General features: G+C 37.6%; 3 protein-coding genes across 4 annotated transcripts in view; 1 reads left to right on the top strand and 2 right to left on the bottom strand.

The window, feature by feature from the left end:
- Position 1: 1 nt before the first annotated feature.
- Positions 2-1,746, top strand: lamtor3 (late endosomal/lysosomal adaptor, MAPK and MTOR activator 3). The gene is made up of 7 exons (XM_082154931.1): positions 2-97; positions 275-324; positions 402-436; positions 530-588; positions 675-808; positions 1,012-1,075; positions 1,180-1,746. The coding sequence occupies exons 2-7, from the start codon at positions 310-312 to the stop codon at positions 1,251-1,253; spliced, it is 381 nt and encodes a 126-aa protein (XP_082011057.1). The 5' UTR covers positions 2-97; positions 275-309; the 3' UTR covers positions 1,254-1,746.
- Positions 1,747-1,779: 33 nt separating this feature from the next.
- On the bottom strand, positions 1,780-8,978 carry dapp1 (dual adaptor of phosphotyrosine and 3-phosphoinositides). Of its 2 annotated transcripts, none has more exons than XM_082154929.1 (9): positions 8,689-8,978; positions 7,632-7,689; positions 6,549-6,682; positions 6,327-6,457; positions 4,749-4,796; positions 4,457-4,519; positions 4,284-4,369; positions 3,062-3,149; positions 1,780-2,862 (listed from the first exon to the last, which is right to left on the bottom strand). In XM_082154929.1, the coding sequence occupies exons 2-9, from the start codon at positions 7,676-7,678 to the stop codon at positions 2,839-2,841; spliced, it is 621 nt and encodes a 206-aa protein (XP_082011055.1). In that variant the 5' UTR covers positions 7,679-7,689; positions 8,689-8,978; the 3' UTR covers positions 1,780-2,838. The 2 variants fall into 2 exon arrangements, with proteins under 2 accessions (XP_082011055.1, XP_082011054.1); XM_082154928.1 differs by having other exon boundaries at positions 7,567-7,689; positions 8,689-8,965.
- Positions 8,979-10,380: 1,402 nt separating this feature from the next.
- Positions 10,381-27,829, bottom strand: part of atp10d (ATPase phospholipid transporting 10D) — a 28,783-nt gene continuing 11,334 nt past the window's right edge. The window contains exons 4-23 of the mRNA XM_082154925.1: positions 27,443-27,647; positions 26,208-26,293; positions 26,021-26,127; positions 25,777-25,908; positions 24,984-25,096; positions 24,371-24,623; positions 22,965-23,179; positions 22,622-22,798; positions 20,985-21,621; positions 19,281-19,378; positions 19,002-19,128; positions 18,724-18,908; positions 17,346-17,616; positions 17,186-17,262; positions 16,735-16,860; positions 16,443-16,643; positions 16,223-16,303; positions 15,781-15,885; positions 13,947-14,134; positions 10,381-12,367 (exon numbers count right to left, since the gene is read on the bottom strand). Coding sequence (XP_082011051.1) covers positions 12,154-12,367; positions 13,947-14,134; positions 15,781-15,885; positions 16,223-16,303; positions 16,443-16,643; positions 16,735-16,860; positions 17,186-17,262; positions 17,346-17,616; positions 18,724-18,908; positions 19,002-19,128; positions 19,281-19,378; positions 20,985-21,621; positions 22,622-22,798; positions 22,965-23,179; positions 24,371-24,623; positions 24,984-25,096; positions 25,777-25,908; positions 26,021-26,127; positions 26,208-26,293; positions 27,443-27,647 — 3,598 coding nt within the window. The 3' untranslated portion in view covers positions 10,381-12,153. The remainder of the gene's footprint in view (positions 12,368-13,946; positions 14,135-15,780; positions 15,886-16,222; positions 16,304-16,442; positions 16,644-16,734; positions 16,861-17,185; positions 17,263-17,345; positions 17,617-18,723; positions 18,909-19,001; positions 19,129-19,280; positions 19,379-20,984; positions 21,622-22,621; positions 22,799-22,964; positions 23,180-24,370; positions 24,624-24,983; positions 25,097-25,776; positions 25,909-26,020; positions 26,128-26,207; positions 26,294-27,442; positions 27,648-27,829) is intronic.

A 27,829-nucleotide genomic window follows, 5' to 3' on the forward strand; every position in this document is an offset into this window, starting at 1 on the left:
ACGGATATTACGTACACGGAAAACCTTGTGTTTTCTGTCATGTGATGATCGCACATAAACAAGTGAAGAACTTTTATAAAACTGGCTTGAATTGAAGGTAATACTATTACATTTTGCGTCTCATGCCTTTAATATATGTTTCCTCCATTTATAATTACTATATTTAGAAATGTTAGTGTTTAGTTACAAATTGCTGTCGACAATGAAATGCCCACAAGATACTGTTAAAATTTCGTGTAACTTCCCACTTCGTCCTTTAATCTTTTTGCTACAGGGTGCAGCAGGGAAGCTACATAGTCAGTCAATCTAATGAATATGGCAGATGTGAGTATGTTTGTAATGCATTTGCTGAAACAACTTTTCTTAGAAATGTCATAATGCGTTTGATTTAATTGTTACAGAATCTGAGGAGTTACTTGTATAAACAACTGCCAAGGTAAACGGATTTATCTTGGATTTTAGACAAGTTTTGTACTTCATTATGCATTGTGGGTTGTAATGAATGATTACTTTTCTCTGCCATCATCAGTGTTGAAGGACTCCATGCAATAGTGGTGACAGATAGAGATGGAGTCCCTGTAATCAAAGGTAACAGCCTCAGCTCTGAGTTTCATGTCTGTTTGTATTATGTCTGCTGAAGCGCCACCTGAGATTTTACTTGTTTTCTCCTTTAGTTGCCAATGACAATGCCCCTGACTATGCACTGCGGCCAGCGTTCCTGTCCACCTTTGCCTTGGCAACTGATCAGGGCAGCAAGCTCGGCTTGTCCAAAAACAAGAGCATCATTTGTTACTATAACACATACCAGGTACTTTATATTACAACACACACTCAAGACTTGCTCCTTATGGACCTTTTCACAGACCGTAATGACGTGCTTCCAGTTATCAACATTGCACATCTAGAAACCTTTATCATATTAAAATGGGAATACAAAAAAATATATTTGTTGTCATTTCTTGTTAGTTTACTCAACTATAACTACTTCCTTGTTATGTATTTCCTTTGCAGATTGTACAGTTCAACCGATTACCCTTAGTGATCAGTTTCATCGCAAGTAGTAATGCCAACACAGGTGTGTCTCTCCAATATGACAAAAGCCACAGAGCCTATTTGGTTGTATGCTCATGACAATAACAGTTCAATGATTAATTTCTGATTTTTTTCTTTCATATTTAGGTTTGATCTTCAGTCTTGAGAAGGAGCTAGTCCCTCTGATTGAAGAACTAAGACAAGTGGTGGAAGTAGCTTAGTTGCTATTCATCTCAGTACCTACAGGAATCAGACATTTGGACAAGAGAGTCACGATCGCCCATGCAGTCAGATGTCTTGATGTTCTAGCTCACACACACACACACATGTACATATATAATGTTGGCTGGTCTTGATGCTGTATGTCTTTTATGAATGTAACCTGCTCCTTTTTGTCTCCTCCTAATTAATAAATTTGTCTAAAGCTTTGGTTTACAAAAATAAATTTTATTTATTGACATAATACATTTTTACAGAAGGGGGTTCTCCATAGGAAAATGGGTACAAGTATGGGTTCACACATTGTCAGTTCACACATCACATTAGAAGTAGCATTGCTATTTGGAGAAATTATAATTTTATACCTTTTATTTTGGTCTATAGAGTGCTGAAGGGATTATGCATATTTGTAGACCAAAAACCTGAGTTCTGTGATGAACACAAGTGTAAGATATGTTTATGTTTTATTCATTGACATAAAATATATCATTAATACCCTCTTGTGATTTTTTTTTTATAAAAAAAAAAAAAAGAAGCTTTTACTAGTCTTGAAAAAAGCAGTTGCTAACAAATGGTTCAGTGGGACTACAGATTGTTGAGGACATTAAACATCATGAATTCAGAGTAGTATATGCGCACATCCAAACATCACATCAGCTGGTGCTCGATCAAAAGAAAACTGAGCTGAAATGCAAAAGAACTGGTGCACTGCTATTTCTGTTCCCAAAGAAGTTTAATAAATTGCAACGTTTCGACCACAAACGACGGTCTCGCACTGAATAGGAAAACTCATCTATTCACTAGTTTGCTTTCATAGCCTTGTTGCATTTTAAATAGTGTACTAACTCAAACTTAGTGATGGTGACATTGAATTTGTAGTTAAGATATAGGCTACTTTTAGCTTTTCACTTCTGGCGATTGTCTTTAGGCTTCAAAATTCATAAAATTTTTACTTGTGAAGATGTACAAAATGTGCAAGAACTTTTGTTGGTAATAGATCTTGTTTTCTGCAGTAATCCAAAAGTCAATGTAAAATCCAATTGGGTTTTTGTGGAGGGAATAAGGGTGATGCTAACTTCCAGATTAGCCTACAAAATACGTCACTGCAGCTCTCGATTCTGGAAAAAAAGTATCTTACATCCAAAGGTCTTTCAATGCACAAACTTAATTATATTTTACATGTTCACTTCTTCATAGTCACAGCCATGCATATAAGGGGGTATTGTACGTATGTTTGGGAGCAGACACACCGCTTAAAGGAACATTCAGCAAGTATAGCTTGGCTTGAAGAAGAATAAGAAAATCTGGAAGTTCCACACAGAAAAAAAATTCCTATAGTCAATTATAAAACAAGCATTGGTAATGCACCGCCTCCAGACTCTTTTTAAAGCATGATAGCATGGTGCCTTGGGACTTCGCTTGACCTAGATGCAAAATCTTGCATGTGAGATTCAGTGGCCAGATTATATCTTCATGCGATATCTACTAAAATGCCAAATCAGATGAAGTTAATGAATCCCGTGTAATTACGAACATAAAACTGCACACAGCTCACATTGCTCCAGTGCTACTTCTCCATGTTGAACATCATCGACCTTTCTTTACCTGTGACTGGAAATGCAGGGTAGTCATCATTAGAGATAAGGACAACAAAAAGACAAATAAATCTATGATTAGACTGGTGCAGAGGGTCAGATAGATTAATTTCCACTGGAACAAAGAAATAATTGACTATACTGTTAAACCATTACGTACATTGATTATTAATAGTGACTGTTCTTTCATGGTTAACATTTTAGCTTCTGCTTACCAGTTTCCATCGTAGTATCTTAATCCATTCGTCTGCCTCTGCACCGGATTTTGCACACAAATAAAACGTCCTCTCGGGGAACACCAGACTATAGGAAAGAGAGAGAAAAATGAAAGTAGAAGAATATTAATAAATAGTTGAATAGTGAAGTAAAAGGCTGAAATTGAGAACTCCATACATCGGAAAATATGGGGGCAGGAGGAAGTCCAGGTATAGGAGTGTCTGACTGCACTTCCTCATTACTGAGCTTCACTTACATGTAGGAAAATATTATATGCAATAGATATTGAATGCACAATTTTAGGATTTTGATATGAAATTGTAATTACCTTTTCACCTTTCATTATATCTTAGTCTGTACACAGACCATGTGAGTTTTGTAATGAAGATTCTCTCTAATGCTGATTTAGTGAGCACAGGAACTGTGTAATGCTGCAGATATACAGCTCATTTTCAGTTGTCAAAAATAGCCAGTAATTTTATGGTTGGCCAGTTTGCAGAAGTTTCAGATGTAAAAACAAACAGGACATCTAGTCAATAGAAAAAGTCTTATTTTTTCTTCAGAAACTTTGCTTTTGTAAGAAAATGAACAGTCTACCATTAACATCAACATTTTAGGCATCGCTCTTTATTTCCCTGAAGCCTTTATGGTTAAACTAACACATTATTTTATCAAGTCATATTTTGTCACCTTTATTTTTATAGCGCTTTATACAATAGATTGCTTCAAAGCAGCTTCACAATAATAAACAGGAAAGTAACAGAATTATGATCAAATTAGGCTGTAAAGCAGATGTAACAAGGTAATAATGACATTATTCAACTCAGTTCAGTTCAATAACTGGGTAAAGATCATTCATTAATTGTAGCCGCCCTCGTCACGTAAACTCATGGTTGTGCACCATTCAGACTTGAACTGAGAAAGCCTTTTAAATTACAAATCCTGAATTAGAATGAATGCAGGAAACAGGATGTAGAACTGTAATTACTTTTTTCTGTAATTTAATTTAAGGAAGTAAATTCAAACTTCAATAAAATTTAAACATATATACATCCCTTTTATAAATGTCTGAAAGAGTTTTGGAATCTATGAATTCCATTTTCAGAATATGTCACCAAATGGTATAAAATTATATATTCTCTACAAAACAGAAGTATCCCTGACACCCAAAAGAGGAAGAAAAGGAAATCAGATAGTGCAGTCATATCATAAATGTCTCACCAGAAGCAGTTGACCCTCTCCTGACTGTAATCAAACTGTACAGCAGAGCACTCCGTCAGATTCAGGGTTCGTATCGGATCTACAAACTGAGGGGACAGTTTTCTGAGGGATAAATAATCAACTTTAATGGTTATCTAATTCTAAATCTTATTGTACAAAATACATGGACCTACCATTTTGTCCTTGAAATATTTAAGTTCATATCTATGCAGTGTGAACCATCTCTGTTTCCAGCTCTGCCCAGAAAATAAATAAAGAGGAATTCCATCAGCCAACAGAACTATGTCTAGGTTAACTCTAGAACCAATTTAACCAGTTCACAATTTACCTTATTAGTTTTACTGTAAACATTGGTTTAGATTTTTTATATGAATCTATATATATATATATATATATATATATATATATATATATATATATATATATATATATATGTTATGTATATAGTAAATTGTGTAACCATACCTTGATAAGAAATCCTTGTTTAACCAGATAACCTTCTTTTGTTCCAAGCTGTTAACAACATGAAAAGACTTTCAATGATTCAGGAGCACAGACAATACTACCAAGACAGATAAATTCCACTCACTGCATGTATGTATTGATTTTTAACCCAATCCTAAGTCCTAACCGCCATTTAACTCTTTTAAAGTGCCCCTATTATGTTATGATTCTAATTTTGTTTTGGATGTCTCCTAAAATAGGTTTACATGCATCCAAGGTAAAAAAAACACTTACATTTTCTGATAATATACATTGCAGCATCACCTCTTTTCTCACAGTGCCTGAAACGGTTCTATAAAGGATTCAGTCTCTCTAAACCCTGCCTTTCTGAGAGCCTAATCTCCGAAGGCTTCCCTTAGCACTTGTAAACACAGTGACACGAACAGTAACGATGCCGTCAGTTTTACCGTATCAATTCCAGCCCGGGTCCTCATCCTTTGGTAGTGCAAGTGTAACGGAAGCCAGCTAGTGAGAGCTGTGCGGGTAAACCTCACTCTCCTGATCTCAAGAGGCACACAAGCGAATGACTCAAGAGACTGTGGTCTTTAACGTCCTTGTTTGCATCCGTGCCTCCCATGCCAGAGACGCTGGTTTGAGTCCCACTCAGAGCGGGGCGAGTAGGACTGGAGGGCTTACATTGGTGCCGTGACCCGGATGGGAGTGAGGTTTAGGGGAAAGAGTGTAACAGAGGCCAGCTAGTGAGAGCTGTGCAACTAAACCTCACTCCCCTGGCCGCAAGAGGCGCACTAGTGGATGACGTTTGTTACTGCTGTCTTTAGCGTCCTAGTTAGCGTGTCATCCTCCCATGCCAGAGATGCCGAGTAGGACTGGAGTGCTTACATTGGTGCCGTGACCCAGATGGGAGTGAGGTTTAGGGGGCTGCGTGTAACGGAGGCCAGACAGTTCGTTCTTTTTTTTACAGTCTATGGTCCCGCTCGGAGCGGGGCGAGTAGGACCGGATGGGGCTACGTTGGTGCCGTGACCCAGATGGGAGTGAGGTTTAGGAGTGTAACGGAGGCCAGCTAGTGAGAGCTGCGCAGGTAAACTTCACTCCCTTGATCTCAAGAGGCGCACTAGAGACTGAGGTGTTTAGCATCCTTGTTAGGGTGCCCGCCTCCCATGCCGGAGATGCCAGTTCGAGTCCTGCTCGGAGTGGGGTGAGTAGAACCAAAGGGATTACACACGCAAAGTGGATTTGCTTCTCAACATGTCAACCAAACACTTCCGGGCCTCAGCTACAACTACAGTGTTTGAGGGCAGGTCAAAGTAAGCATTATACACATTTGTTACAAACCTACGTAGGTTCGAGCAGGAAGTAAAGCTAGAATTACTGACGACGCCTTTCAGACAGTTCATTCTTTTGGGAGACAGTAACTCCATATATCATGCACTTAAATCTGTGAAACTTTGCAGAACTTTTACATTCACAAACAGTTATATAACACTACATGAAAGGTAACATCCAAAAAAGCATAATTGGGGCACTTTAGATGCAATACATGTGTGCATGTGTGTCTGTATAATGTAATTTTGACTTACTGCTGGAACATTAGGCACCGGGTCATTTTCATGCCGGCCTGTCTGCATGGCCGTATGCACACACACAGTCTCATAAATAGATGGCTCTTCCACCTGCCGTGGGTACGGGAACCGTAGCACTATCAGGTTTCCTTGGTTACAAGAGTGAAACAGGAAACAGGTGACTGTGCCGCAGAAGTGCTGAAAAGTTTGTGAACTGTAAATTAAAGGCAAACAGCTAACCTGTCTCGCTGCCTAGCAGAGGCTGATTGGCAAAGTGACAGCAAAAATCCTGAAGGGAAGGGAATTCATTGAAGCCAAAGGAATATCTGCCAAACTGCCGCCGGACATGAAAGTGTTTCACTGAATCCTTTGCTCTAAAGAAGGGTTGATGGAAAAGAGAGTGAGTAAATGCTGCCATACTATGACTGAATTCTCAATATTACTTGATTTTACAATCAATGGGGTATACAAGCAATATCACACCTAGTCACACTGAAATAGGCTGAATATTATTTCTACAAAGTCACACTATAAATGAAGAGTCAATTAACCTCATAATTAAACGCATTTATACATATCAGTCCGTCACAGTGATGTGAGCAGGGTACTGCCTTCATGGCTTGTGTGAATCAGTTTTTTAATTTATATATTCAAATGGGAGAAAGCACCTTTATTTTGCAAGACACAAGACTACAGTGGGTCACAACTGACACTTTGAAAAAAGAAAAAGGAACTGAAAAACTTCAAGTAAACTGAATACCCACAGAAAATAAGAGAAATGGAAAAATAAGAGGAGTAGCAAAAAGTCATGTTGGGTCATCATTTGACTTTTTAAATTGTTTGAGTAATAAAAGGGCAGAGGTTTGCAACTCATTTTAGAAAAGGTGAGTGTCTACTCCTGCACAAAACAAAGGTCAAATACGTTCATTTGAGGTTATATTATACTTTATTATTTAAAAGTGTAGTGTCAGTAAGATTCTTAAAGAAATTAGTACTTTTATTCAGCAAGGACGGTTCTATTTCTATTTTAAATAAATGCTGTTCTTTTGAACTTTCTATTTATCATAGAATCCTAAAAAAAAAAACTAAAAAACCTAAAAATTATTAAGCAGCACTTACACACAATTGAGGTTAATTTTAGGTAGCTTTGCAGGTAGATTTCTCTATAAATTGCAGTCAGTGCACACAATGAAAATATCCAACTTGTATGTCGACTGCAAATACTTCTGAACTTTTGTCCCAAATGGATATTTCTTACCGGACAGACAAAGCAAAGCAGTCAGGACCCTTGTTGCTGTTTCGGAGTAAAAAATTCCCATCTACCCCATTCGAAAGGAGAAGGGCTTCAGCTGCATGCCGGGACAAATCATAATGATACCAGCTACAGAGAGAAACAAATTGGGGCACTTAAACACAAAGCCATGTTGTATGGTGATGTCAAATATCAACTGTCAACATCCTCTGAGCTATTGTTCCAGATGTGCTGGTTCTGAAACTTTTGCATAAAAATATAAAAATTTAGGGACGGGACGATTTATCATCACTGTATTACAGTGAGAATCTAATGATCAATTAGATTAAATTACAATTAGCAATTAAATTATAGTTAAATGTAAAACATCCGCATGGATTACTGTAATTAGAATAGGGGTGAATGTGCTTACTGGTCATAAAAATAATGTTCTTAAGCAAATATTACTAATAATGAATAAAAAATAAATAAACTTAATGGTCCTAAAATAGGGGTTAAATATAAAACTGACATGTTGGGCTTTGCAGAATTTGAAGAAAAAGGAAAGCCTTTGATTAATCATGTGAAATTTAAATATACAATGAATAAAATAATGTTTTACATTTGTTTTGCTTTGTTGTCGTTAACAAGAAAAAAAAAAAACCTTCATAAAAATAGGTTAAATTATATAACAGACAGTCAATGAGGGAACAGGTTTCTGTAACCCTTTCATTCACTACATAAATAAAATTGGAGAAGTATTTCCTCGTGCATTCGCCAACGCAGCTGACCTCGACAACAAACAGTTGTACAAATCAAATAAACAACTAACAATAGTTTGCTCATTATATAGGCTACTTGTTTTATTTCTCTTCCCTTTTTTATTTTTTTACTCTCACATTTGAGCATAACACGGAAAACTGTGAAACTTTCAAAGAAACAAGTTTAGCTCAAGAACCATACAAGGATCTAAGTATTAAATACGTGTACAACCGTCATTAAGAGGAGTTAAAATAACGGAGAGCATGTTACTACGCATAACTGAGCTCAGTCGTGTACACTGCTTGTAGAGTATTGTTATTTCATGAGTGGTGTATGCGTTTAGAAAGGTCCAAGTACATTATAAAACAGAGAGTTGTTTGAGCTCACCTAACTGACTCCAGCTCGTCGAGTTCTTCCCCGCTGCTCCGTGTTGAACTGACACTCATTGTCTGATGATGATCTGATGTGACTGGAGCAGATTTTCAGTGTAGTCGCTGTCAGTCAGTCAGTCAGTCATTCAGACTCAGTCATTTACTAAATAATCTCAGATCAGCTCGAAGTAACAGTTACTCACGCAGAGCTGCCCTTGCGCTAGAACCGAAAGCTACAGGCAGGGAAGTCAAGTAGATCCGCCCACCAATTAAATCAATGTCAAAATTTATGGAACCGTGTGCTTAGTGCACTTGTTCTCATATTCGACTGGCCACATTTCAACCAAAGTAGACGCGAGTGACGAGGCAACTTAACTAGCGACAAAACTCACTCGACAAATCATATAATTAGGTAACGTTAGTGTGAATGCAGGTAAAGTGGGCCGTTTACGCTTGATTGTACTGTGATCAATGGGTTTACACGTTCAGAGCACGACACTGGTCTTTAATGAAAGAGACACTAATTTGTTTTGGTTGATGCAATATGACATTGGTGGGTGTGCCCAGCCCACAACTCAAAGGAGGACACCTTGATGGTTAAAGGTAGAAAATCCTCTGACATAAGATTTTATTCTGGAAATTATAAGGTCGCACTTGTTCACGAATTGTAAACAAATATTATTGTGACAGTTCCTGTTTTTTGTTTTGTTTTTTAAGGTGTTTAAATATTGGTGGCCTACTTTGGTTAAATGTGTTAGATAAAGTGGGATTAAGGGGGCGACCTTTAACCTTTAGTAATTATATTCAAATTCATTAAATAAATTGACATTCATTCATTATTTTATAGTTGACATGTATAATCTACTTTTTTTTTTTTGAAATCAGAGGTGAAACAGAAGCTCTAGTTAAAAAAAAAAAACTTTTTAAAATTCATAATATTATGAATAATATGTAAGGATTGTTCAATTCAATTTGATGGAAATCTTGAAAAAAGGCTTAAATATTTTCTGAGTGCAGGAGAACAAAAAAATCTTTATTTTTCGATAAACTGATAAGAAGGATATTTTAACAAACCACAGTACTTCTACTTCTCATTATTTCTGATTTCATTTTTAAAGATAGCCTATGTTTTGTCTTGTCATGAGGTGTCTGTCCTATTCAATAAGAAACTTTTCACTTTATGTGGCCATTACTGTGCATTCAGTCATTACTGTGGAAATCAGTTACGTCATCACTTGAAAGACTTATTCATGATGAATAAGTCTTTCAAGTGATGACGTGACTGATTTCCACAGCAATGACTGAATGCACAGTAATGGCCACATACAGTGAAAAGTTTCCCAGAAAGCACATGTACATCACGGAGACGTCTATTTGATGTGCGTTTACGTCTGGAAGACGTATTTTTTTAGAGTGTTTGCTCATCTGCAATACGTCTATAGGACGTTTCCTGTCAGATGTCAAATAGACGTTTAGAAAATGTCTTTAAGATGTAATGATTTAGAATGTGTGTTAAACTGACATCTTAAAGATGTCTATCAGATGTTAGTAACCACAGATGGTTTCCAATGAAGTGATCTTTAACAGACATCTTGCAGACGTACGTGTGCTATCGAGTGAGTCAAAGCAATGAGTCCACAAAAATGGCTGACTTCTGAGTTAGGAAAACATTCTAAATATAAAAAAATGCACTTATAGCAGTTATAAATTCAAGATTTTTTCAAATGTATTTATTTATTTGCAGTGTAAAGGTGGTTAGATGCAATAAAGAAGACCAGTCACAATTAAGAATGCAAATCAATTTTAGAAAGAAGACCAAATGCTATTCTGTCTAACATTACAATGCTGTCATTCCAGCAGTTATAAGTTATATTTTGAAGACATTGTAACAATGTAATTTGTTTTGGATAACAGTGAATCATACAATTATGTTTCAGTGATTAAACTGAGGTCACAAAAACAGTAGGCTATGTTTGGTCTGAAGTAAAAAGGAGTGAAAAATCACGGAGCAAAGACGCCAAAGAGGACACTGACACCAAGACAGAGCAGGTTACTTTGATATGAAACAAAGTCCCAGCTTTCAAATTCTGTCAATTTTATTACGAAATTCAAACAATAAATTGTGTTTCATTGAGAAAAATTAACATGTAGCTACTGTACCTGATATTTATCCAAATGAATCGATATTGAATCAAGATCGGAATCGAAACACAAGCTTATTAATTGAAATCGTGAAATTTGTGTCAAGCACTAAAAAACAGTAGGCCTACCAGTCATTGTACCATTTAAACATTGTTTTGACAATCACAATACACTTATTGTAACGCAGGGTTTTTGTGTGTATTTTTTTTTCACTCCAAGCTAAATTGAAAAGTTGGCATCCCTGATTTTAAAGCCAATTCTTATCTCTCAAAACAAGTGCTTTACAATAACACCTAGGCTATCGGTTGTGAGTATGTTCATATTCATGCACTAGTCAAGTTTTTAGGTTTTGAATGTTTTATTGCAAGTTTTACAAATATCATATATGACTTACAAGATGACTTTCAATAATGTTTTTAAGTCATTGACTCAAAATCATCTAAGCTGATCATTCTGGATTATCGATTCACATTCTAAGCGTTCACTTTTTGCAATAAAAATAAAATTGCATTTAAGTACAAAAAGCAATCTAACCTTTCATGAAATACTGGACATGTACATTCGTAATGCATGCAGTAGGCATGTTCACTATCAGAATACAAACACAAACGAACATCAAGGACCTTGGGTCAAAAATACATTAGCTCCCGTTTAATTTCACCTAATTTTATTCCTGAGCAGGGAAAATTCAATTAATGTCTTTAATGTAACATCCTCATGGCATCAACAGTCATGTTTTTTTTTACTATCATTCCCATAGTTTCAATCAGAGGAAGATAGTCATTTACATTTTGCTAGAATATAAAATCTGGAAAAAGGACAGTGTGCGAAATTGTGAGTTTATGTATACATGTTAATCTTTAGTGTGCAAGCTCATGAATATTTTAGCCTCAATAACCAAAAATGGAGTATTGCATTAAAGTAGGAGCAAAGTAGCCACAATATCTTACCATACACCAGCCACATCCTGACCCACAATTCATCCTCACAACTCTTGAGGTTTCTTGAGTGATGCTGGAGTGCATGTGTGAATAAAAATGTCACAGGTCCAGCCGTGTGAAACGTAAACAGTTATCTGCATATCTTTAGCCTACAAAAGCCAGACTCCAAGTCCATTCTGCGGTCACTGGACAGGAATGAGTTTGCGATGCAGTTCATCTGTAAGCTCCACCCACAGAGGGTGAGAGAGCCCAGGCACATCACAGTGAAAACACTCTCATTGGCCAGCTCTGAATTCTGACTGGTTAGAGTATCTACCGATCACTAAAGTGCAAGAATATACAGTCACTATTTGAGCTAATGACCATGTTTATATGACCAAAAGGGACTTTGTTATTGGTCATGAGAGAACAGTGCCTGGTTCAGCAATACAATCTGTTAAATGGGGCATGTCAGCATTCACACTGAGGTTTAGAGGGACGTGTCTTTGAGCTTTGTTCTCCCTCCACTTCTGTAAACTAGAGGAATAGTCTTGTGCCGAGAGTCTCTCCATTTTCTGTGCTCTCACCAGGTCAGATGGAAAGATAGTGTTACAAAAGGCACGAAACAAGATCCTGAGACAAAGAAAGAGATGAAAAGACAACAGTGAAATATACAGTTACCATCATGACCTGCCTTTAAGACAAGATGAAAACAATTCAACGGGCAATTATTTTCTATGTAGTTAAAATCATACAAGTACAGATCTTATCAAGTTGAATGGGGAAAGACTGAAAACTTGTTTGTCAAGATTACATAAAAAAAAAACATTTCTCAAAGAATGGTATCATTAATACTGCTTTTTCAGCTCTCATCACACTATACAATTTTAAGCATGCATGTTCAAGCCTTCTCTGTGAAAAAGAAATCGATTTCTTTCCCAGATAAATAGGAAAAAACTAAGCATCTTAGAATTATTCTTTTTGCTGGAAGTGTATAAATACTCTACTTGACTTTTGCCCCGAATTGCTAGTTTTGATGCTAGTTGCCGAAAGTCAGAGACAGTCTGCAGATTTTGGGCGTTCAGATTTAGCTGAGAATCACAGTGTATAACGGGCACAGACTCCAATTTGTAGCTTCAGACTTTGATTCTATCCAGTTGGAGGAGATCAAACCTATTTGATATTTTGAGCTGATTTTAGAACACATTGCTTTCATTTGTCATGCGGCTCCTAGAACGAGGCGCATGTTTCTGCGCGAGTTTGTCGGACCGATGTAAAAGTCTAGTAGTGTGCGATACTCAATTGTTTAGTTCAGGGGTCCTCAAAACCTTCTTGCCAGCCAAACCCCATAAGGCCCGTTCACTCTAAGAACGATAACTATAACGATATTTATAAAGATATAGTTCTAAAAAACAAATTCTAAATATAAAAGAGTAGAAGAGTCCATATCATAACTATAAAGATAATGTCACAGAGAAACGATATAATTGGAATCATGAATATAAATGGAATATAATTAGAATAAAGAGAGCGCTATTGTTCATTGGTGTGGAGTGGATGCTAATACAGTTATGTTGTAATACAGTAATGTTGGTGAATGGTAAATTAATAAAATATAAATAAAAAAAATTTGTAAGTGTTTTATTTTGACTTTGAACCTGGACTTTAAAGTGGACTCAAACCTCTTTTTTAGTAGTGATATTTGTGATTCACATTACAATTACACTAGTGTTTAAGGAACCCGAGCAAATAAAATAAAATATTAACTAATTATTATTAGTTTTAACTAATTATAAAAATTAAGACAGAATTTACGGTTGTAAATCACCAATGTCCTTTGAAAAAGAAATTTTTACATTTCATAATAATAATGCTTTTATTTTATACTACAAGTTACAATACTAATATCTGTGTCTTAAATTCTTCACTTTTAACAATTCAAGTCCCTCAAGCTGTTATTTGGGTGGAATACTGCGGTAAACTTCTGTCCACAAAATTATGCGAATGTGTAAATAAAGAACTCCATTTGGGAAACCCTGTATGATGCCAAGTTTATCTGTAACCATTTAAAAAGCCTGCAAGTGTGTGATGCCTAGTGTTTTAATGCTTTAAGTCATGTAGTGTATTTAAGCCTTTAACATAAAATCTTGGTAGTCAGGTAACTGGGTTTTGAAACAGTATTACAGTTTGTTTGTGTATGTGTGTGTAATACCTGGGTAGCAGGGCCAGGACTGTGGTTAGTCCACATACTAAATAGTAGAGCGGCTCAGACATCATTTGTGTCTCAATGCCGTAGGGGTTTGTAGGAGAATTGCATGTCACACACGTAATGCTGAACAACAGGGTAAAGGCATAATAGAACAGGACACTGAAGAGCAGCAATGTAGCGTGTATCCACGTCTGCACAAAAAAAGAAAAACCACACAAGACCAGCATTAGCATAAGATACAGAGCCAGTCTTCCGTAAATAAAGACATTAATGATAGTGGTGTGGTATGCAAATTTTGTTACAAGAATAACTCAGTGCTGTGTTGTTACTGTGGTGTTTTATGCAACATGCAATTTCTCTGTGCACGCTGAATGAGAACGTGCTGAATGATTTGAGATAATGCTTAAAGAGATATTTGATCATTAATGTACCGTACAAATATGTGGAGCTGTATTTTGGACCAATAACATTTCACATGGGGGGTGGGGCAAATACTTCAGATTTACATTACCGGTCAAAAGTTTGAAGTTTTGAACTGGTTTTGAAAGAAGTATTTTATGCTCACCCAGGCTGCATTTATTTAATCGAAAATAAAGTAAAAATACAATATACAATAACCGTTTTCTAATTATCCCTGTGATGGCAAAGCTGAATTTTCAGCATCATTAGTCCAGTCTTCAGTGTCACATGATCCTTCAGAAATCATTATAATATGCTGATTTGCTGCTCAAGAAACATTTCTTATTATTATCAATGTTAAAAACAGTTGTGCTGCTTAAAGGTACACTGAAGTCTTTTTAAGTATTTTATTAGCTAAAATCAATGTTTTTATTCATAAATATGTCCTCATTGGTGTAAAATTACCTCTGCCAATGATCTGACTTATCCTCGTAAGCGAAGAATTTCTTATCTTTATTTACATTGGACAGGTAAGTCCAAGGAGGCTTCCATGTTGTTCTGCCATTTTGAAAAACTATAATTGCAGAGAGGGACAAAAAGCACTAGCCTCCCTCAACTCGTTTCCACAATGCATTTTCATTCAGAGCCAGCGTCACGTGACTGAAACCAGCTGAAACGGACAAGGAGATCAGTGAGAGGCGCTTGTCACTGCCCCGGCAAATTTGAAAGGCTGCACTGCATGGTACTTCATAATGAAGGATCATACTTATGCCGAGCCACAGGAGAAGCAATCCTCATCGCCAAAAAAGCTAAACATTTAATTTAAAGGGAAACGTGACCGGCGAACAAAAAAAAAAAGGGTAAATATCGGGATAGCTTTTCCCAGGTGAAAAGAGCTAATGAAGGAGAAAGACTTTGAAAGGGACGCTGAAGTTGACTGCCTTCTTCTCGACAGGTAAGTTGATGTTTCGGTCTAAATTAATGAAGCTTTTTTTCATTGCTTGGTTGGGTAATTCATTATATAGGCAGCATAACAGTAGAACATGTATAGTTAAACTCGATGAAGTGCTATTGGAAGACATGTTGTCATAGCTTCTAGTATAACGGCTACCGTAGTTGCAACACGCATTTGAAAAAGCGAGGCGCTAGAGAGCACTATTCGTTTGAATGCAAAATACAATTTCACCGCTATAGATGGGAGAAATTCCTACACAGTGTACCTTTAATAAATGAATCCTTTGGGAAAGACACTTCTTTCAAAAACATAAAGAAATTCTTAATTATTCCAAACCTTTGACTGGTAGTGTAGATTGTATTGTAATGCTTGGTGAGGACACAGTGTGGCATGGAATGCAATTACTATTCTAAAAGATTTACTTTTTAAATTACACTGCATTATAGACGATCAATTTGCATTGAACAGCTGTGATTGGCTTACCACTGTGCGACTTTCTATGACTTGATGCAGGAGGATAATGAGGAGAGCGGAGCCATTGATTGGAGAGCCAAAGGAAAATACCCCAATATCAGACCCTGCATACGCCTTCATAGCATTCAAAAACAATATGAATTATTATATGTGAGCACTGCTCTGAAAAGTATATTTGAATTGTATTGAACCTTTTAGACATTTAAATGATTAATTATATTTCAAACATCCAATTTGTAACATTTAATGAATGCTTTAATTTTTTTTTTCAGGCAAGGTTCGTAAAAAGGGGGGGGGGGGGGTGTTCTATTTAAATGTGCATTTAAGAAACGTTCCACACTTTTTGTTTTTGGCCACAGTCAAGATCTCAAGTGTCATTTGGGAACAATGCAAAAAAACTCGGTTCAAATGAGGACTAGTCAGTAAAGTGAAGAACTTCAGAATGACTTACAGAGTAAGGTATGAAGAAACACACTAGGCTTTGGTAAAACGCATCGAGAATGGTCAGCCAGAACGTTGATGGAAGATAGGCCTGAAAACACACATCACATAACCACAAATAAGCCATCATTATATTCATACCATTTAAAACACAATGCAAAACAGCTCATGAGCTGAACACAACAGAAAGGCAGAGTACAACAGAACGACGTGTGAGACAGGATGACCACCTGCGAGTTTTGTCCAGACTTATAGAGATCAGGCAGTTCTAGGAGTGTCTCGGCAGACACATCTTTGTCCAGCACTCCATATATGAGTGGAGGTATGGAGGTGAAGAGAAGGTTGAAGAAGATTAAAACCCACGAGTTGGTCATCGTGCTGCCTGAAAAGCCACAGACAAACTGGTACCAGAACAACAGGTTTACATACATCTACATGAAAAAAGAAGAAAGAAGAGGAACAGGTCAGGGCCGCATTGATTCATAAAATAAGAGGAACTGTGTAAATGTGTACATTACTCACCACATTCTTGTAGAAGAAATAGAGGATCATGTTAGCCAACCGTGTGTAGCACCAATGACCATGAACCAGAATTAGCTTTCTCAGGAACTTAAATCTCGAGATTGCAAAGTCACTGGACATCACCGCCTATATGAAGGAAGAAGACATCATAAACAATGCAAGAGTGGGAAAGATCTGTTTTGTTAAATGAAGTACAAGGTTTTAACTATAATGTTAAATCAAATGTTTTTTCACCTATACATAATATTTCACAATATTAATGTTTTCACTGTATTTTTGATCAAATAAATGCAGACTTGGTGAGCATATGAAAAATCATAACAATCCCAAACTATTGAAAAGTTGTGTAATTAGTCAGAATTCTACATAATTAGTCAAAACGAATAATGCAATTTACATGTTTTGTTGCATTTAAGGAGTACCCAAACCCAACCCTGGTTTCTGCTTGTACCTGCATGCCCTCCTGGCCTGAGATGCCAATGCCAACATCTGCCATCTGAATCATACTGACATCATTGGCTCCATCACCTGAATATGAGCATCACACATTTTAATTCAAACAACATTCTACATGGACATTTAACCATATACCTTTCAATGTACTTACTCACCTATAGCCAGGGTCATGACTTTCAGCTTGTCTCTGACGAGCCGTACCACTAGGCTCTTCTGCAGGGGGGTGGATCTGCAGCATATGACTGAGCGACAGCAGCATGTGAGTTCCAGGAACGGCCCCTGTAACTCCTTCTGCAGAGCATAGTCCAGCGTACGGCCATCAATAACCAACACACAGTCAGAACTACAATCATGTTTAGACATGCCTCCATTTGTGACTTGTTTGATCTCAAGTTGTAACTCATGAAGTTGAGCCTCGCAAGCCTCCTGAGGGAAAAAACACACACATACAAAACATTTAATTCAGATTTCAGTTTTATATACAGTGCAACATAAAGGACTGAACATATTGGCATCTACCTTTGTACTTTGTTGGCATTTTCACCCTAGCTTTTGCATTTTTTCTAACATAATATAATATAATATAATATAATATAATATAATATAATATAATATAATATAATATAATATAATATAATATAATATAATATAATATAAAACCAGGGCTGTTTTATTTAAATTAATTACATGTACCACTTAATGGGAATGACCAAAACCAATATAGGCTGAAAAGCCAAGTCAATTAGTTCATGCACTTCCAGGGAATCAAACCTATGACCTTGGCATTCTCAGCATGAAGCTCTACAGTTTGAGCTACAGGAATGCCTAGATGTTTGGAAAAGTCTAATAGAAATATACTATAGAAATATATTTTGGAATTTACTTACAAGTGTGCTTTAACTTATTGCATATTATACAAAACAAATATTAAATTGACAATAGTGGACAGTGCTATATATGTCATGTCATATCACCATCGTCGCTTGGCGGCGGTTGGCTGTATGGATGAGAAAGTAATGACCAGAGTCTTCTGCCGTACGGCATGAAACAAGCCAACTCCTGACAGACCAATCCATGTCGTGATATTATCCGGCAAGTCTTCCACGAATTCTGAAACCTTCCACTAAACCTGTCACGATGCTGCCTTTAATGGAATCGAATGATTGTCGCATTACCATAACCAAAATAGCGTAACTTGCGGGATTTAATGTGATTCAGCAATTTGCCTTTTGTTCTAGCCAATTTGTATACCTGCTCAACTGTCATCAGTTTTGTCCACTGAATTTGTAACAACTTTCTAATGCACTTGTTTTCAAAAGCCTAGATGTGCCTTTCTTCCTCTTTCTTCAATGTCCACACTTCACAACCGTATGTTGCAACTGGCAAAACCAGGACTTTCATCAACCGCAGTTTGGTGAAAGTGCTTACTGATTTGTTCTTCCAAATTTTCGTAAACTTTAGCATCACCAGCTATTTATACCAGGGTGTAAATAGGCACTTTGTTTTTTTGTTTTTTTCACCACCTCTACTTACCTTGCTGTCACAATTGGCCATCAGTAAGTGGTCTGTGGGTCTGAGGAGTTTGCAAGCAAAAGCAATATTAATAGCCGTCTCTTGTTTGTCCCCTGTGAGTACCCATACTTTAATCCCAGCTTCCTGCAGAGCCTCAATGGTCTCAGGCACCTCCTCTTGAAGGCGGTCTACTATACCAGTTGCCCCTGGAAACCAAGAAAGAATTAGGCTAGGACAACCAACACACAATATAATTTCAGGGCAATTTCATTTTTGTCTTCATTGTCTTAATGTCTCACCCAATAATGTGAGATTAGTTTCCAGTCTCTCAGCAGATTCAAGCAGAAGCTCTTCTCTGTTTTCAATGCTGGTTTCTGCATACTCATGTCTCTTCAACCAGGCTTTGTATTCCTGCTCTTCCATCACCTGTCAATCATATGCCAACAATTTTCTTCAAGACTCAACCTCCATGCACAGGCATCTTGATGCAATCTATTGTCAGGTTACATTTGATGTGCTGTATGCAAATAGAAGATAATGAATGTTGCAAATAAGGGAAATGAAAGTGAAAGACATACTTTTTTAGCAACACAGAGAGTGCGCAGTCCCTCTCTTGCATACTGGTCCAGGTGTTTCTGCGTCCGTTCAATTACTTCCCTTGAGAAACCATCTTCAGCTGCACCCACATGCACACATAGTCAAAACAAATACTTGAGTATACACTCAACACTGGTGTGACAATATCGCATCCAAATTTCTGAAAAGTAGGACTACACAAAATGACAATATGGACTAGTGCATTTTTAATTCTCAACAGTCTGTGATTACAATAAATATTCAGTGTGCAAACTGAAAGGGCAACACTCTGTTCAGTCTGTAACCTACTAAACATACTCCATGCACTTAATGGATCATGACTTCACATTTAAGAATTTTTTTAAAGGTCTTAATTAACTGATGTTTGCTTGAGAGCCATGTCTTAAGAACGCTGTCATGCGTGAGACACTGCAAAAGGCATCTAGCAAATGTTTACATAGAAAAACAATGGAAAAGCAGTGAAAAGGAATGCAATAATTCCTGTGTGAATGGACCCTTAGAGAGGTTTGATCTTTTGTACACTTTTGGACCAACAGGAATTGGCCTTTTAAGCCTTGATACAGTATGTAAGCAGAAGCAATATGTTAAAGATTATCAATATTGTTGAGACTGCTAGGTGTCAACTTAAAGGACAAGTTCGGTATTTTACACTTAAAGCCCTGTTTTCAGATCGTTTCTGATGAAATAGAACGGTTAAAATTGAAATTTGGACACATGCTGCTGGCCCGAGAATTTTCGGTTTCTGTGGTAGCACCCCCCCACCTCCACAATGGTTGCATAGGTGCACTGGAACAATCCTTCCTAAAACACATTAAACTTTCGTTTACAAAGACGTGAAACTCACCGAGTGGTCAGGGGTGTTCACTGATATGCTCACACAAAAATCGCTGCAAAAGATGCTTTCCAACAGGTTTTATCGTAGTTTTTGTCCAACTCCATTGACTTGTATTGGATGTGCTGTGAGGTACGATATTACTCTGTCGCCGGGCTGGAGTGTTTATTATTCAAGCTCTCAACGGAAGAATGTATGGGTGTGAGGCGTTTGGAAAAATAGGTCCACAGTTTTACAACGAATGGTAAAACACCTGTTGGAAAGCATCTTTTGCAGCGATTTTTGTGAATTTCTGAATTTCTCATTGTCCCTCATTTTGACAGACAGGGTCGTAAAAATTCTGTCATAATCTATTATTACCACTCATTTTAATTTTCATATTTTAATGATAATAATACTTTTAATAGCTTTTGTTTTTTCGTCCACATTTCCATTTTTAATCCTGAAATTACAGGACGAGCATTAGGGCAAGATTATGCATTTATTTATTTATTTAGGAACAAAACAGATGAACAGAGACTTTTTCCCGTAGTGACAGCGGAGGCCACTAAAACACGAGCTTTTGGGCCTGAACAGGCAAATATGACCAACGCAGTATATATATATAAAAAAAATACAATTATTTCGATTATTATATGAACAAAACATGAAAAATTTACTAAACTCAACTACACTGATGCTTTGCATCTGCCTGAACACAAACCTTTCTCCTGTCAAAATGATGGCCTTCAGATTTTTTCATCACTGCTAAAAAAAAAATCAGTCAAATGATGGAAATGACCTCTGGAGTGAACTAACCTTAATAAAACATACATGACCTGCTTTGGTAAAGCAAAGACGTCACCACACATACCTTCTTCAGCCAGCTCCATAATGACGTTATCAGCTCCTTTAGTGTAAACCACCACTTCTCCAGTGAGGGGATGGCGCACCACCACAGACATCCTCTTGCGGGCAGAATGAAATGGCAGTACGTGTAGCAGAGGGATGGACAGTGGCCCTGTGCCTGGAACAGCCACGAGGACTTGCTCTGGGGACCGGCCCAGCAGAGTACACCCATAAGCCTTTGCTGCTTGCACCAATGCCGCCTCATCCGGGCTCTCTGCCTCGTACAGCAACGCTTCTGCCTCATCCTCATCATCACTCTCAGTCTCATCAGCAGAGTTATCTTTGGCCTTCTGTATGTCGTCCACATCCTCGCCCCACGCACCACTGGGCAACAGCGCAGGAGTGACAGCGGTGGACGGAGTGCTTGAAGGGGTGCCAGAAGGTGTGATGGGGGACTGTAGCGTTTTGATGGGTGTTTGAGGGTTGCTGTTAGGGAAGTAGGAAGCCGAACGACCCCGGGCGAAGAGTTTCTTGGTTAGGCTGGGAGGACTGTCCGTGTTTTGACTTGGTGAATAGGGAAAGCGGGGTAGACTTAGCTTCTGAAACATGGCCTTCATCTCCTCTAGAGAGCGCAGGGGTGTGCGAACCACAGGCATCTGAACCTGATATTACATTAATAGATTCACAAACACGCAAAGAAATGCACATATAAGAAGTATAATTTTTTGCAAGCCACAAGCAGGCACTGAATAGCAATTTATGTAATATTTTGGCTAATTTGATTATGATTTCAGCAATGAAACATTTGTGTAGAATTCTTAGCACAGTTTGAACCATGTTTGAGGTTAATTTAGTTTTGACAGTGGCCTACAAATTGACTGGCTTACTGGGAAAAGCCCCGGGCCTAAATCCATCACTAAGGCCAGTCAGTCTGTTTAAAGGGATACTTTACCGTTTTTTCATATTAAACTATGTTATTCCCTTAACTAAGACGAGTTGATACATACCTCTCTCGTCTCAGTGCGTGCACTAAATCCCTCTGTCTTGCGGCGAAACTTTGTTAGCCCAGTTCATTTAATATGGGCCAAGCAGAGAAGCTACCAAACACCTCCACGTTTTCCCTATTTAAATACAGTTACTCGCGAAGTGTAACTCGACCTAGAACGGTGACACAAAACAAAACGTTGCGCTTTTCTAAGCGTGTAAAATGGATAACTATTTTGTATGGCGGAATACCATAGCAAGTGCTTGTAAGCACTTCGACTTGGCGCAGTAATATCTTCACTCGTGGAAAAATCCTCTCACCGGCCCCCGCTCCCTCTAGTGAAGATATTACTGCGCCAAGTCGAAGTGCTTACAAGTAGGGAAAACGTGGAGGTGTTTGGTAGCTTCTCTGCTTGGCCCATATTAAATGAACTGGGCTAACAAAGTTTCGCCGCAAGACAGAGGGATTTAGTGCACGCACTGAGACGAGAGAGGTATGTATCAACTCGTCTTAGTTAAGGGAATAACATAGTTTAATATGAAAAAACGGTAAAGTATCCCTTTAAGGCCAATTTTGGGTTCAAGTTGGTCATGCAGATTTGCAGTGCTGACCAACAGAAAGCTGCTTTCTGCAGGAGTTTCAGACAATCAGTTAATTAGTAAAGACTTGGATCATACCACGTGTCTTGGCTGAGTGGGTGAGGAAACTACTACGGTGTTGCAGACAGTGAGGGCGAGAAAGAAGTCTAGGATGTGAGAGATTTCAGCAGCTTCTTGTTGGAGAGGGGAACGCATGGGGGATGACAGTGTGCTCAGCTTCACATGAAGCTGAGGGTCTGGAACAACAGCACACTCCTAGAGAAAAAATTATTTATGATTTATTTACTTATGACAATAAATACTTGAAGCTCATGTTACAGTGTGTTACTGTGAAAGTAATATATGACTAATACAGGGAGTAAAGAAACAAAGTAATCAAGACAAGGAAAAGTAAGATAAGATAAGTCTTTTCTTTTCTCACTATGGTGCTGCTGAAGGCTCCGGGTGTGTGTCTGCGGAGTGTATCGTGGACTGAGTGCGTGTCAGACTCTGCAGTGAGGGTATTGAGGGACACTGAACTCCGGTTGCAGCTGAGCGATTTACAGCTCAGAGACTTCTTGCTAGCGCGTGACCTCAGGGTAAGAGAGTGATCTGCATCGCCACAGCCCTGCGCCTCATACTGTTCCAGAGAAATCGCTGAGGAGAAAAACACAAACATGATCAAGACCATACAATAGCTACATATTTTCACGCATAAACACCCATTTATACTTTGGATAAAATGTGTGTGTGTACATACATACATATACATACACACACACACATATACATACTAATATATATATATATATATATATATATATAGTTGTCTTACAAATCTAATTAGCTGTTGAGCTAATTTATTTAAATTGAATTATGTTAATATACATAATGTACAATATATTATTATTTAACCTACAGGACAGACAACTGTTATGACCACGGATGACGATCAAAGGACAATGTTTCAGAACAACGGAATAACTAGAGTCTGTAGGTGTGGAAAGGTCTGCAAAGGCGATAGGGGTCTGAAGATACACCAGAAGAGGATGGGCTGTTTAAGAATTAACAGTAGTGTGCAAAGCACAGGGCAACCTGATGAGACGAAGGAGAGGCAGGGTCAGGTGTCCGACCATAGCACCCAGAATCTCCAGGCACACAACGAAGGCGTCAGCATTCCCTCAAGTACCAACAATGTATCAGACGACCAGCAACAACAAGAGAGGCAAGCCAGGCAGGAAACAGGTCAGCAAGTTCGGGCCATTGAGGAAGCGGAAAAGAGGAAAAAGCTAGTGCTGTGGCCAACAGCAGCAGCCAGGAAAGACTGGGAGTCTTTCGACAGGGAAATAGACCAAGTCCTGGAGTCTGTCCTCGCTGGTGACATTGGGAAGAAGATGAAGACAATGTCCACTATCATCTGGAACATGGGAGCAGAGCACTTTGGGATGGAGCAGAGACAGATCAAAGGCCCGCAGCATGCTGGAGAGAACAGGCGCTCAAGGGAAATTGAAAAAGGCGACTTGAGAAGACTGAAGAAGATTTTTCGGCAGGCTCCTGAAGACGAAAAAACCTGCCCTTAAAGAGATGCGAGATAACGTGAGGGAGCGCATAAAGACCTTGTGCCGAGCGGAGTGCCAGTGAAGGGATAGAAGGAGGCGGGAAAAGGAGAGGGTCAAGTTCACAAAAAAACAAATAAATATAAACAAAAATAAATATCTTAATAATAATCAATTTATGAACATCTTAAGTTAGCATGTTAAGTTTGACAGCCTAAAAAAAAAGCCTTATAAACAGCATACCCAAAGAATCAATCAGGCGTATTTGAAGGCTGTTTTGAAGTAAACTGACCGTTCTCATGGTGAGGGTACTCGGTTCCTGCCACAGTGCAGCGGCGGAACAGCATGCGGTTCTCTGTGAGGGTTCCCGTCTTGTCAGAGAACAGGTACTGGATCTGTCCAAGATCTTCTGTGATGTTCAACGCTCTGCACTGCACTCCTGTGTCCAGTACTGGGTTATACAGATTTAAATCATTCTGAATAAAATATATCTGTCCCAGCTTCACAATCTCTATCGACACATAGAGGGAGATGGGAATCAGCACCTACAACACACAAAAAAGAAAGAAGAGGAGGACAGCAAAGTCAGATACAACACGTAAGGTTGGTTATATGCTTACTGAAGTATGTAACTGAAAACCTGATTCATGAACTGTAAAGGATAGGCCTGATATACTATAATATCATTGTACATGTAAACATTTTAAAGGTTAAAAACTTTTTATAAAGAAAATACAAAAAATAGGGCAACAGAATACAGAATTTATGCAAACCAGATTTAAACCTGCATCAAACTATCATAAAATTGTACATACTCAAATTTACTGACGATTTAGCTACAGCATTACCATTAGATAATAATTGGATTAGATATGACATGCATGTGTTCGCTCACTGTCACTCACCTGCAGAACAATGATCATAGTCCAAAACAAGTAAAAGGCAGCGAGCGCAGGGTGTGTGTCATCAGGAATCATGAAAATAGTATTCTGTAGTCCACTCAACCAAACACCATGACCTATATATCACAATCATATTTTTACTAAACCCACAAAAATGACACTAACCGTGTACTGGAGCTGCACGATTAAAGTGACTGCAATTCTCATTTTGTTACAGACCGTAATTTTTTATTTGTTATTGAATCATTCACTCAAGAGATTAGTTCAAAAACACTCATTCATTCAGTCATGAAACAAGTGAAGTCTTTATGAATGAGTCACTGAATCATTCAATCGAACTTAATTAAAAAAAGTAATTCAAATTAATACTTAATCTCTAATAAATTACATTAAAAAATAATATTGTTTAGCTGCCTAATCAGAATCGTAGGTGAATCGTGATCTCTATTTTAAACAAAACTATCAAGGAGACGTTTTAGACAACCTCGAGCGAGTACAAATGTGTACCAGATGTCATTTGTGCCAACTACCATTAGAATTTAAAATGTTGAGAAGATATGAATATGAGTAGGGGTGGATATGTATGCATAGATTGTATATGTACATATGGGAATGTTATGTTGTGTTGGTGTACCTGTGTGTGGTGTATAGTGAAGCCAAAGACAAATTTCCACTTGAGGACAATAAAGGAACTAAACTAAATCATAATTTTCAATTTATCTAGAATCGTGCAGCTCTACCTAGTACTTAATAGTTTAAATTCTGACACAAATACACCAATGACCATAATACTGACCTACAGCAGAGATAAGGCACATAAGTAGCAGTAGTGCGACACTCCAGAGGACGTCCATGTTGAGTCTGCGCTCCAGTTTACTTCGTTTGTAGCGCGGCCCACTGTTATTCTGCATCGCTTTTGTCTCGTGACCTGCATACAATCACACACAAGCTCTTTATCTTTCTACAATCTCATCATATCTTTTAATGTGAAGCTCTTTATCTTTCTACAATCTCATCATATCTTTTGATGTGAAAGTGACCTGCATAGACTACAATGCCAATCACAGTCTCCGTGTTCCTCACAGTGCAGCTCCTCAGGAGCAGGTTTTCACTATGGAGTCCAACCCGTCCTTTACCAGGACGCTCCCTGTGTACATACAAAAATAAAAATAAATTCTTTAAAATGCCTTGTTTATCATTTACAGAAGCAGTTTACTGCTTACTCACATGAAGCCTCTGAACCGTCTCAGGTCATTGTTGGGATTTTCACACTCAATGCGACTGCTGTAGTTTTCTGGAATAAATTCAGATCCCTAAAGGAAGATCACATTCATACATTTTTTAAACACACTGTTCAGAGAGGTTTTTATGCCAAACAATTTAATAAAGTTTTCTTTTAAGAATTTCAGCATTTCAGAGACTTTTTTTCTTTGTAATGATGGTTACACCCTACTTTATGCCCCCCAAAAAAAGTATTTTAATTTAGAAATTCAGAGAACATTAGATGATGTGATTTAAAGTAATTGTCTACAGTTGAGGCCAAAAGTGATGTCCAGAGGCTATATTTGTTTTTAAAAACCCTAAAAATTCTATTAAACCATCAAAATTTGAGAAAAATACTTTAAATATATATTTTTAAATATTTAAAAAATGAATAACAAAACAATAAATTATTTGGAAAAAAAAGGCAAACTACAGCTAAAGGTTTTATTTTACTATGCAAAAGCTCACAGGAAAAGCATACACTGACTACAACATAATCAGTTATTCATATTTTATTGATTCTCTCTTGTTTTTCCATGTCTTCATAATTTCTTTGTATGACAACCTGGCCAAAGATTATGTCCACACAACTTGGCATGTTTCATTGTGTTATCAAAAATAAAACGATTGACTCCAAGCACGACTATGCAACATGCTTATAAAATTATATTATTTTAATAACATTTGGACAAAATCACTTTAGGCCACTTTTGCATATATGAAATGGATTTTATTTCTTTTAAAAAGCTTTATAGATTTCAATACAAAAAAACAATTACCTTTACACATTATTTTTGCAATGTGGAATTAATCTATTTTCTGTGAATTGCAAGATTTCCGATTTATTAGCCGCTATAGATAAATAACTAGAAGAATAACAAAGTGCAGTAAACAGTAAAGCTATTTGTGCTACAAACCAGTGTTTATAATTATGACAATACATTAAAATAATATGGAAAGAAATACCAGTTTGCAATATCAAGCAGTATAACGAGCTGTTTTGTACAGCTAAAAATGACTGGAAGCGGATTGCACGGGAAGACACACACATTCAATTTACAAATGGCCTTGTCCACTCTTACGTTAAAGATAAGGTGGAAAAATACAGCAACACATATTCTACCTGAGAACTCCATATTTATGGAGAACTAACATAAACAATGGTGATGAAGATAACAAAGAAATGCATAGGCACACACCTGTTGTGGCAGGTCACGGACCACCTGCCTCTGTTTGAGGTTGGTTTCTCCATCCAGGTTGGCAGTCTCGATGTGACACACTCCATTAGAGTCAGATGAGTGCAGCAGCACCATGTCAGCAGGAATGATCTCATTACAGCAGAGACGGACCAGATCACCAACACACACCTCCGCCCAACGGCGTTCAACATACCGCAGATGCTTCCTTCAATACAAACACACACTTTAAATGCTTTATTTGGATTCACTATTAATATTAAACTATTAAGACACAAATGAAGAAAGGCACTTTCTAGAATAATTGAAGCGGTAATTCACTAATTGTTTTGCTTTTCTCAACACTCATTTTCAAACATGCAGTTCAAACACCAGTTTTGGTGAAATAAT

Source organism: Leuciscus leuciscus, assembly GCF_965113295.1.
Source record: "Leuciscus leuciscus genome assembly, chromosome: 22".
In the NCBI taxonomy this organism is placed as follows: domain Eukaryota; kingdom Metazoa; phylum Chordata; class Actinopteri; order Cypriniformes; family Leuciscidae; genus Leuciscus; species Leuciscus leuciscus.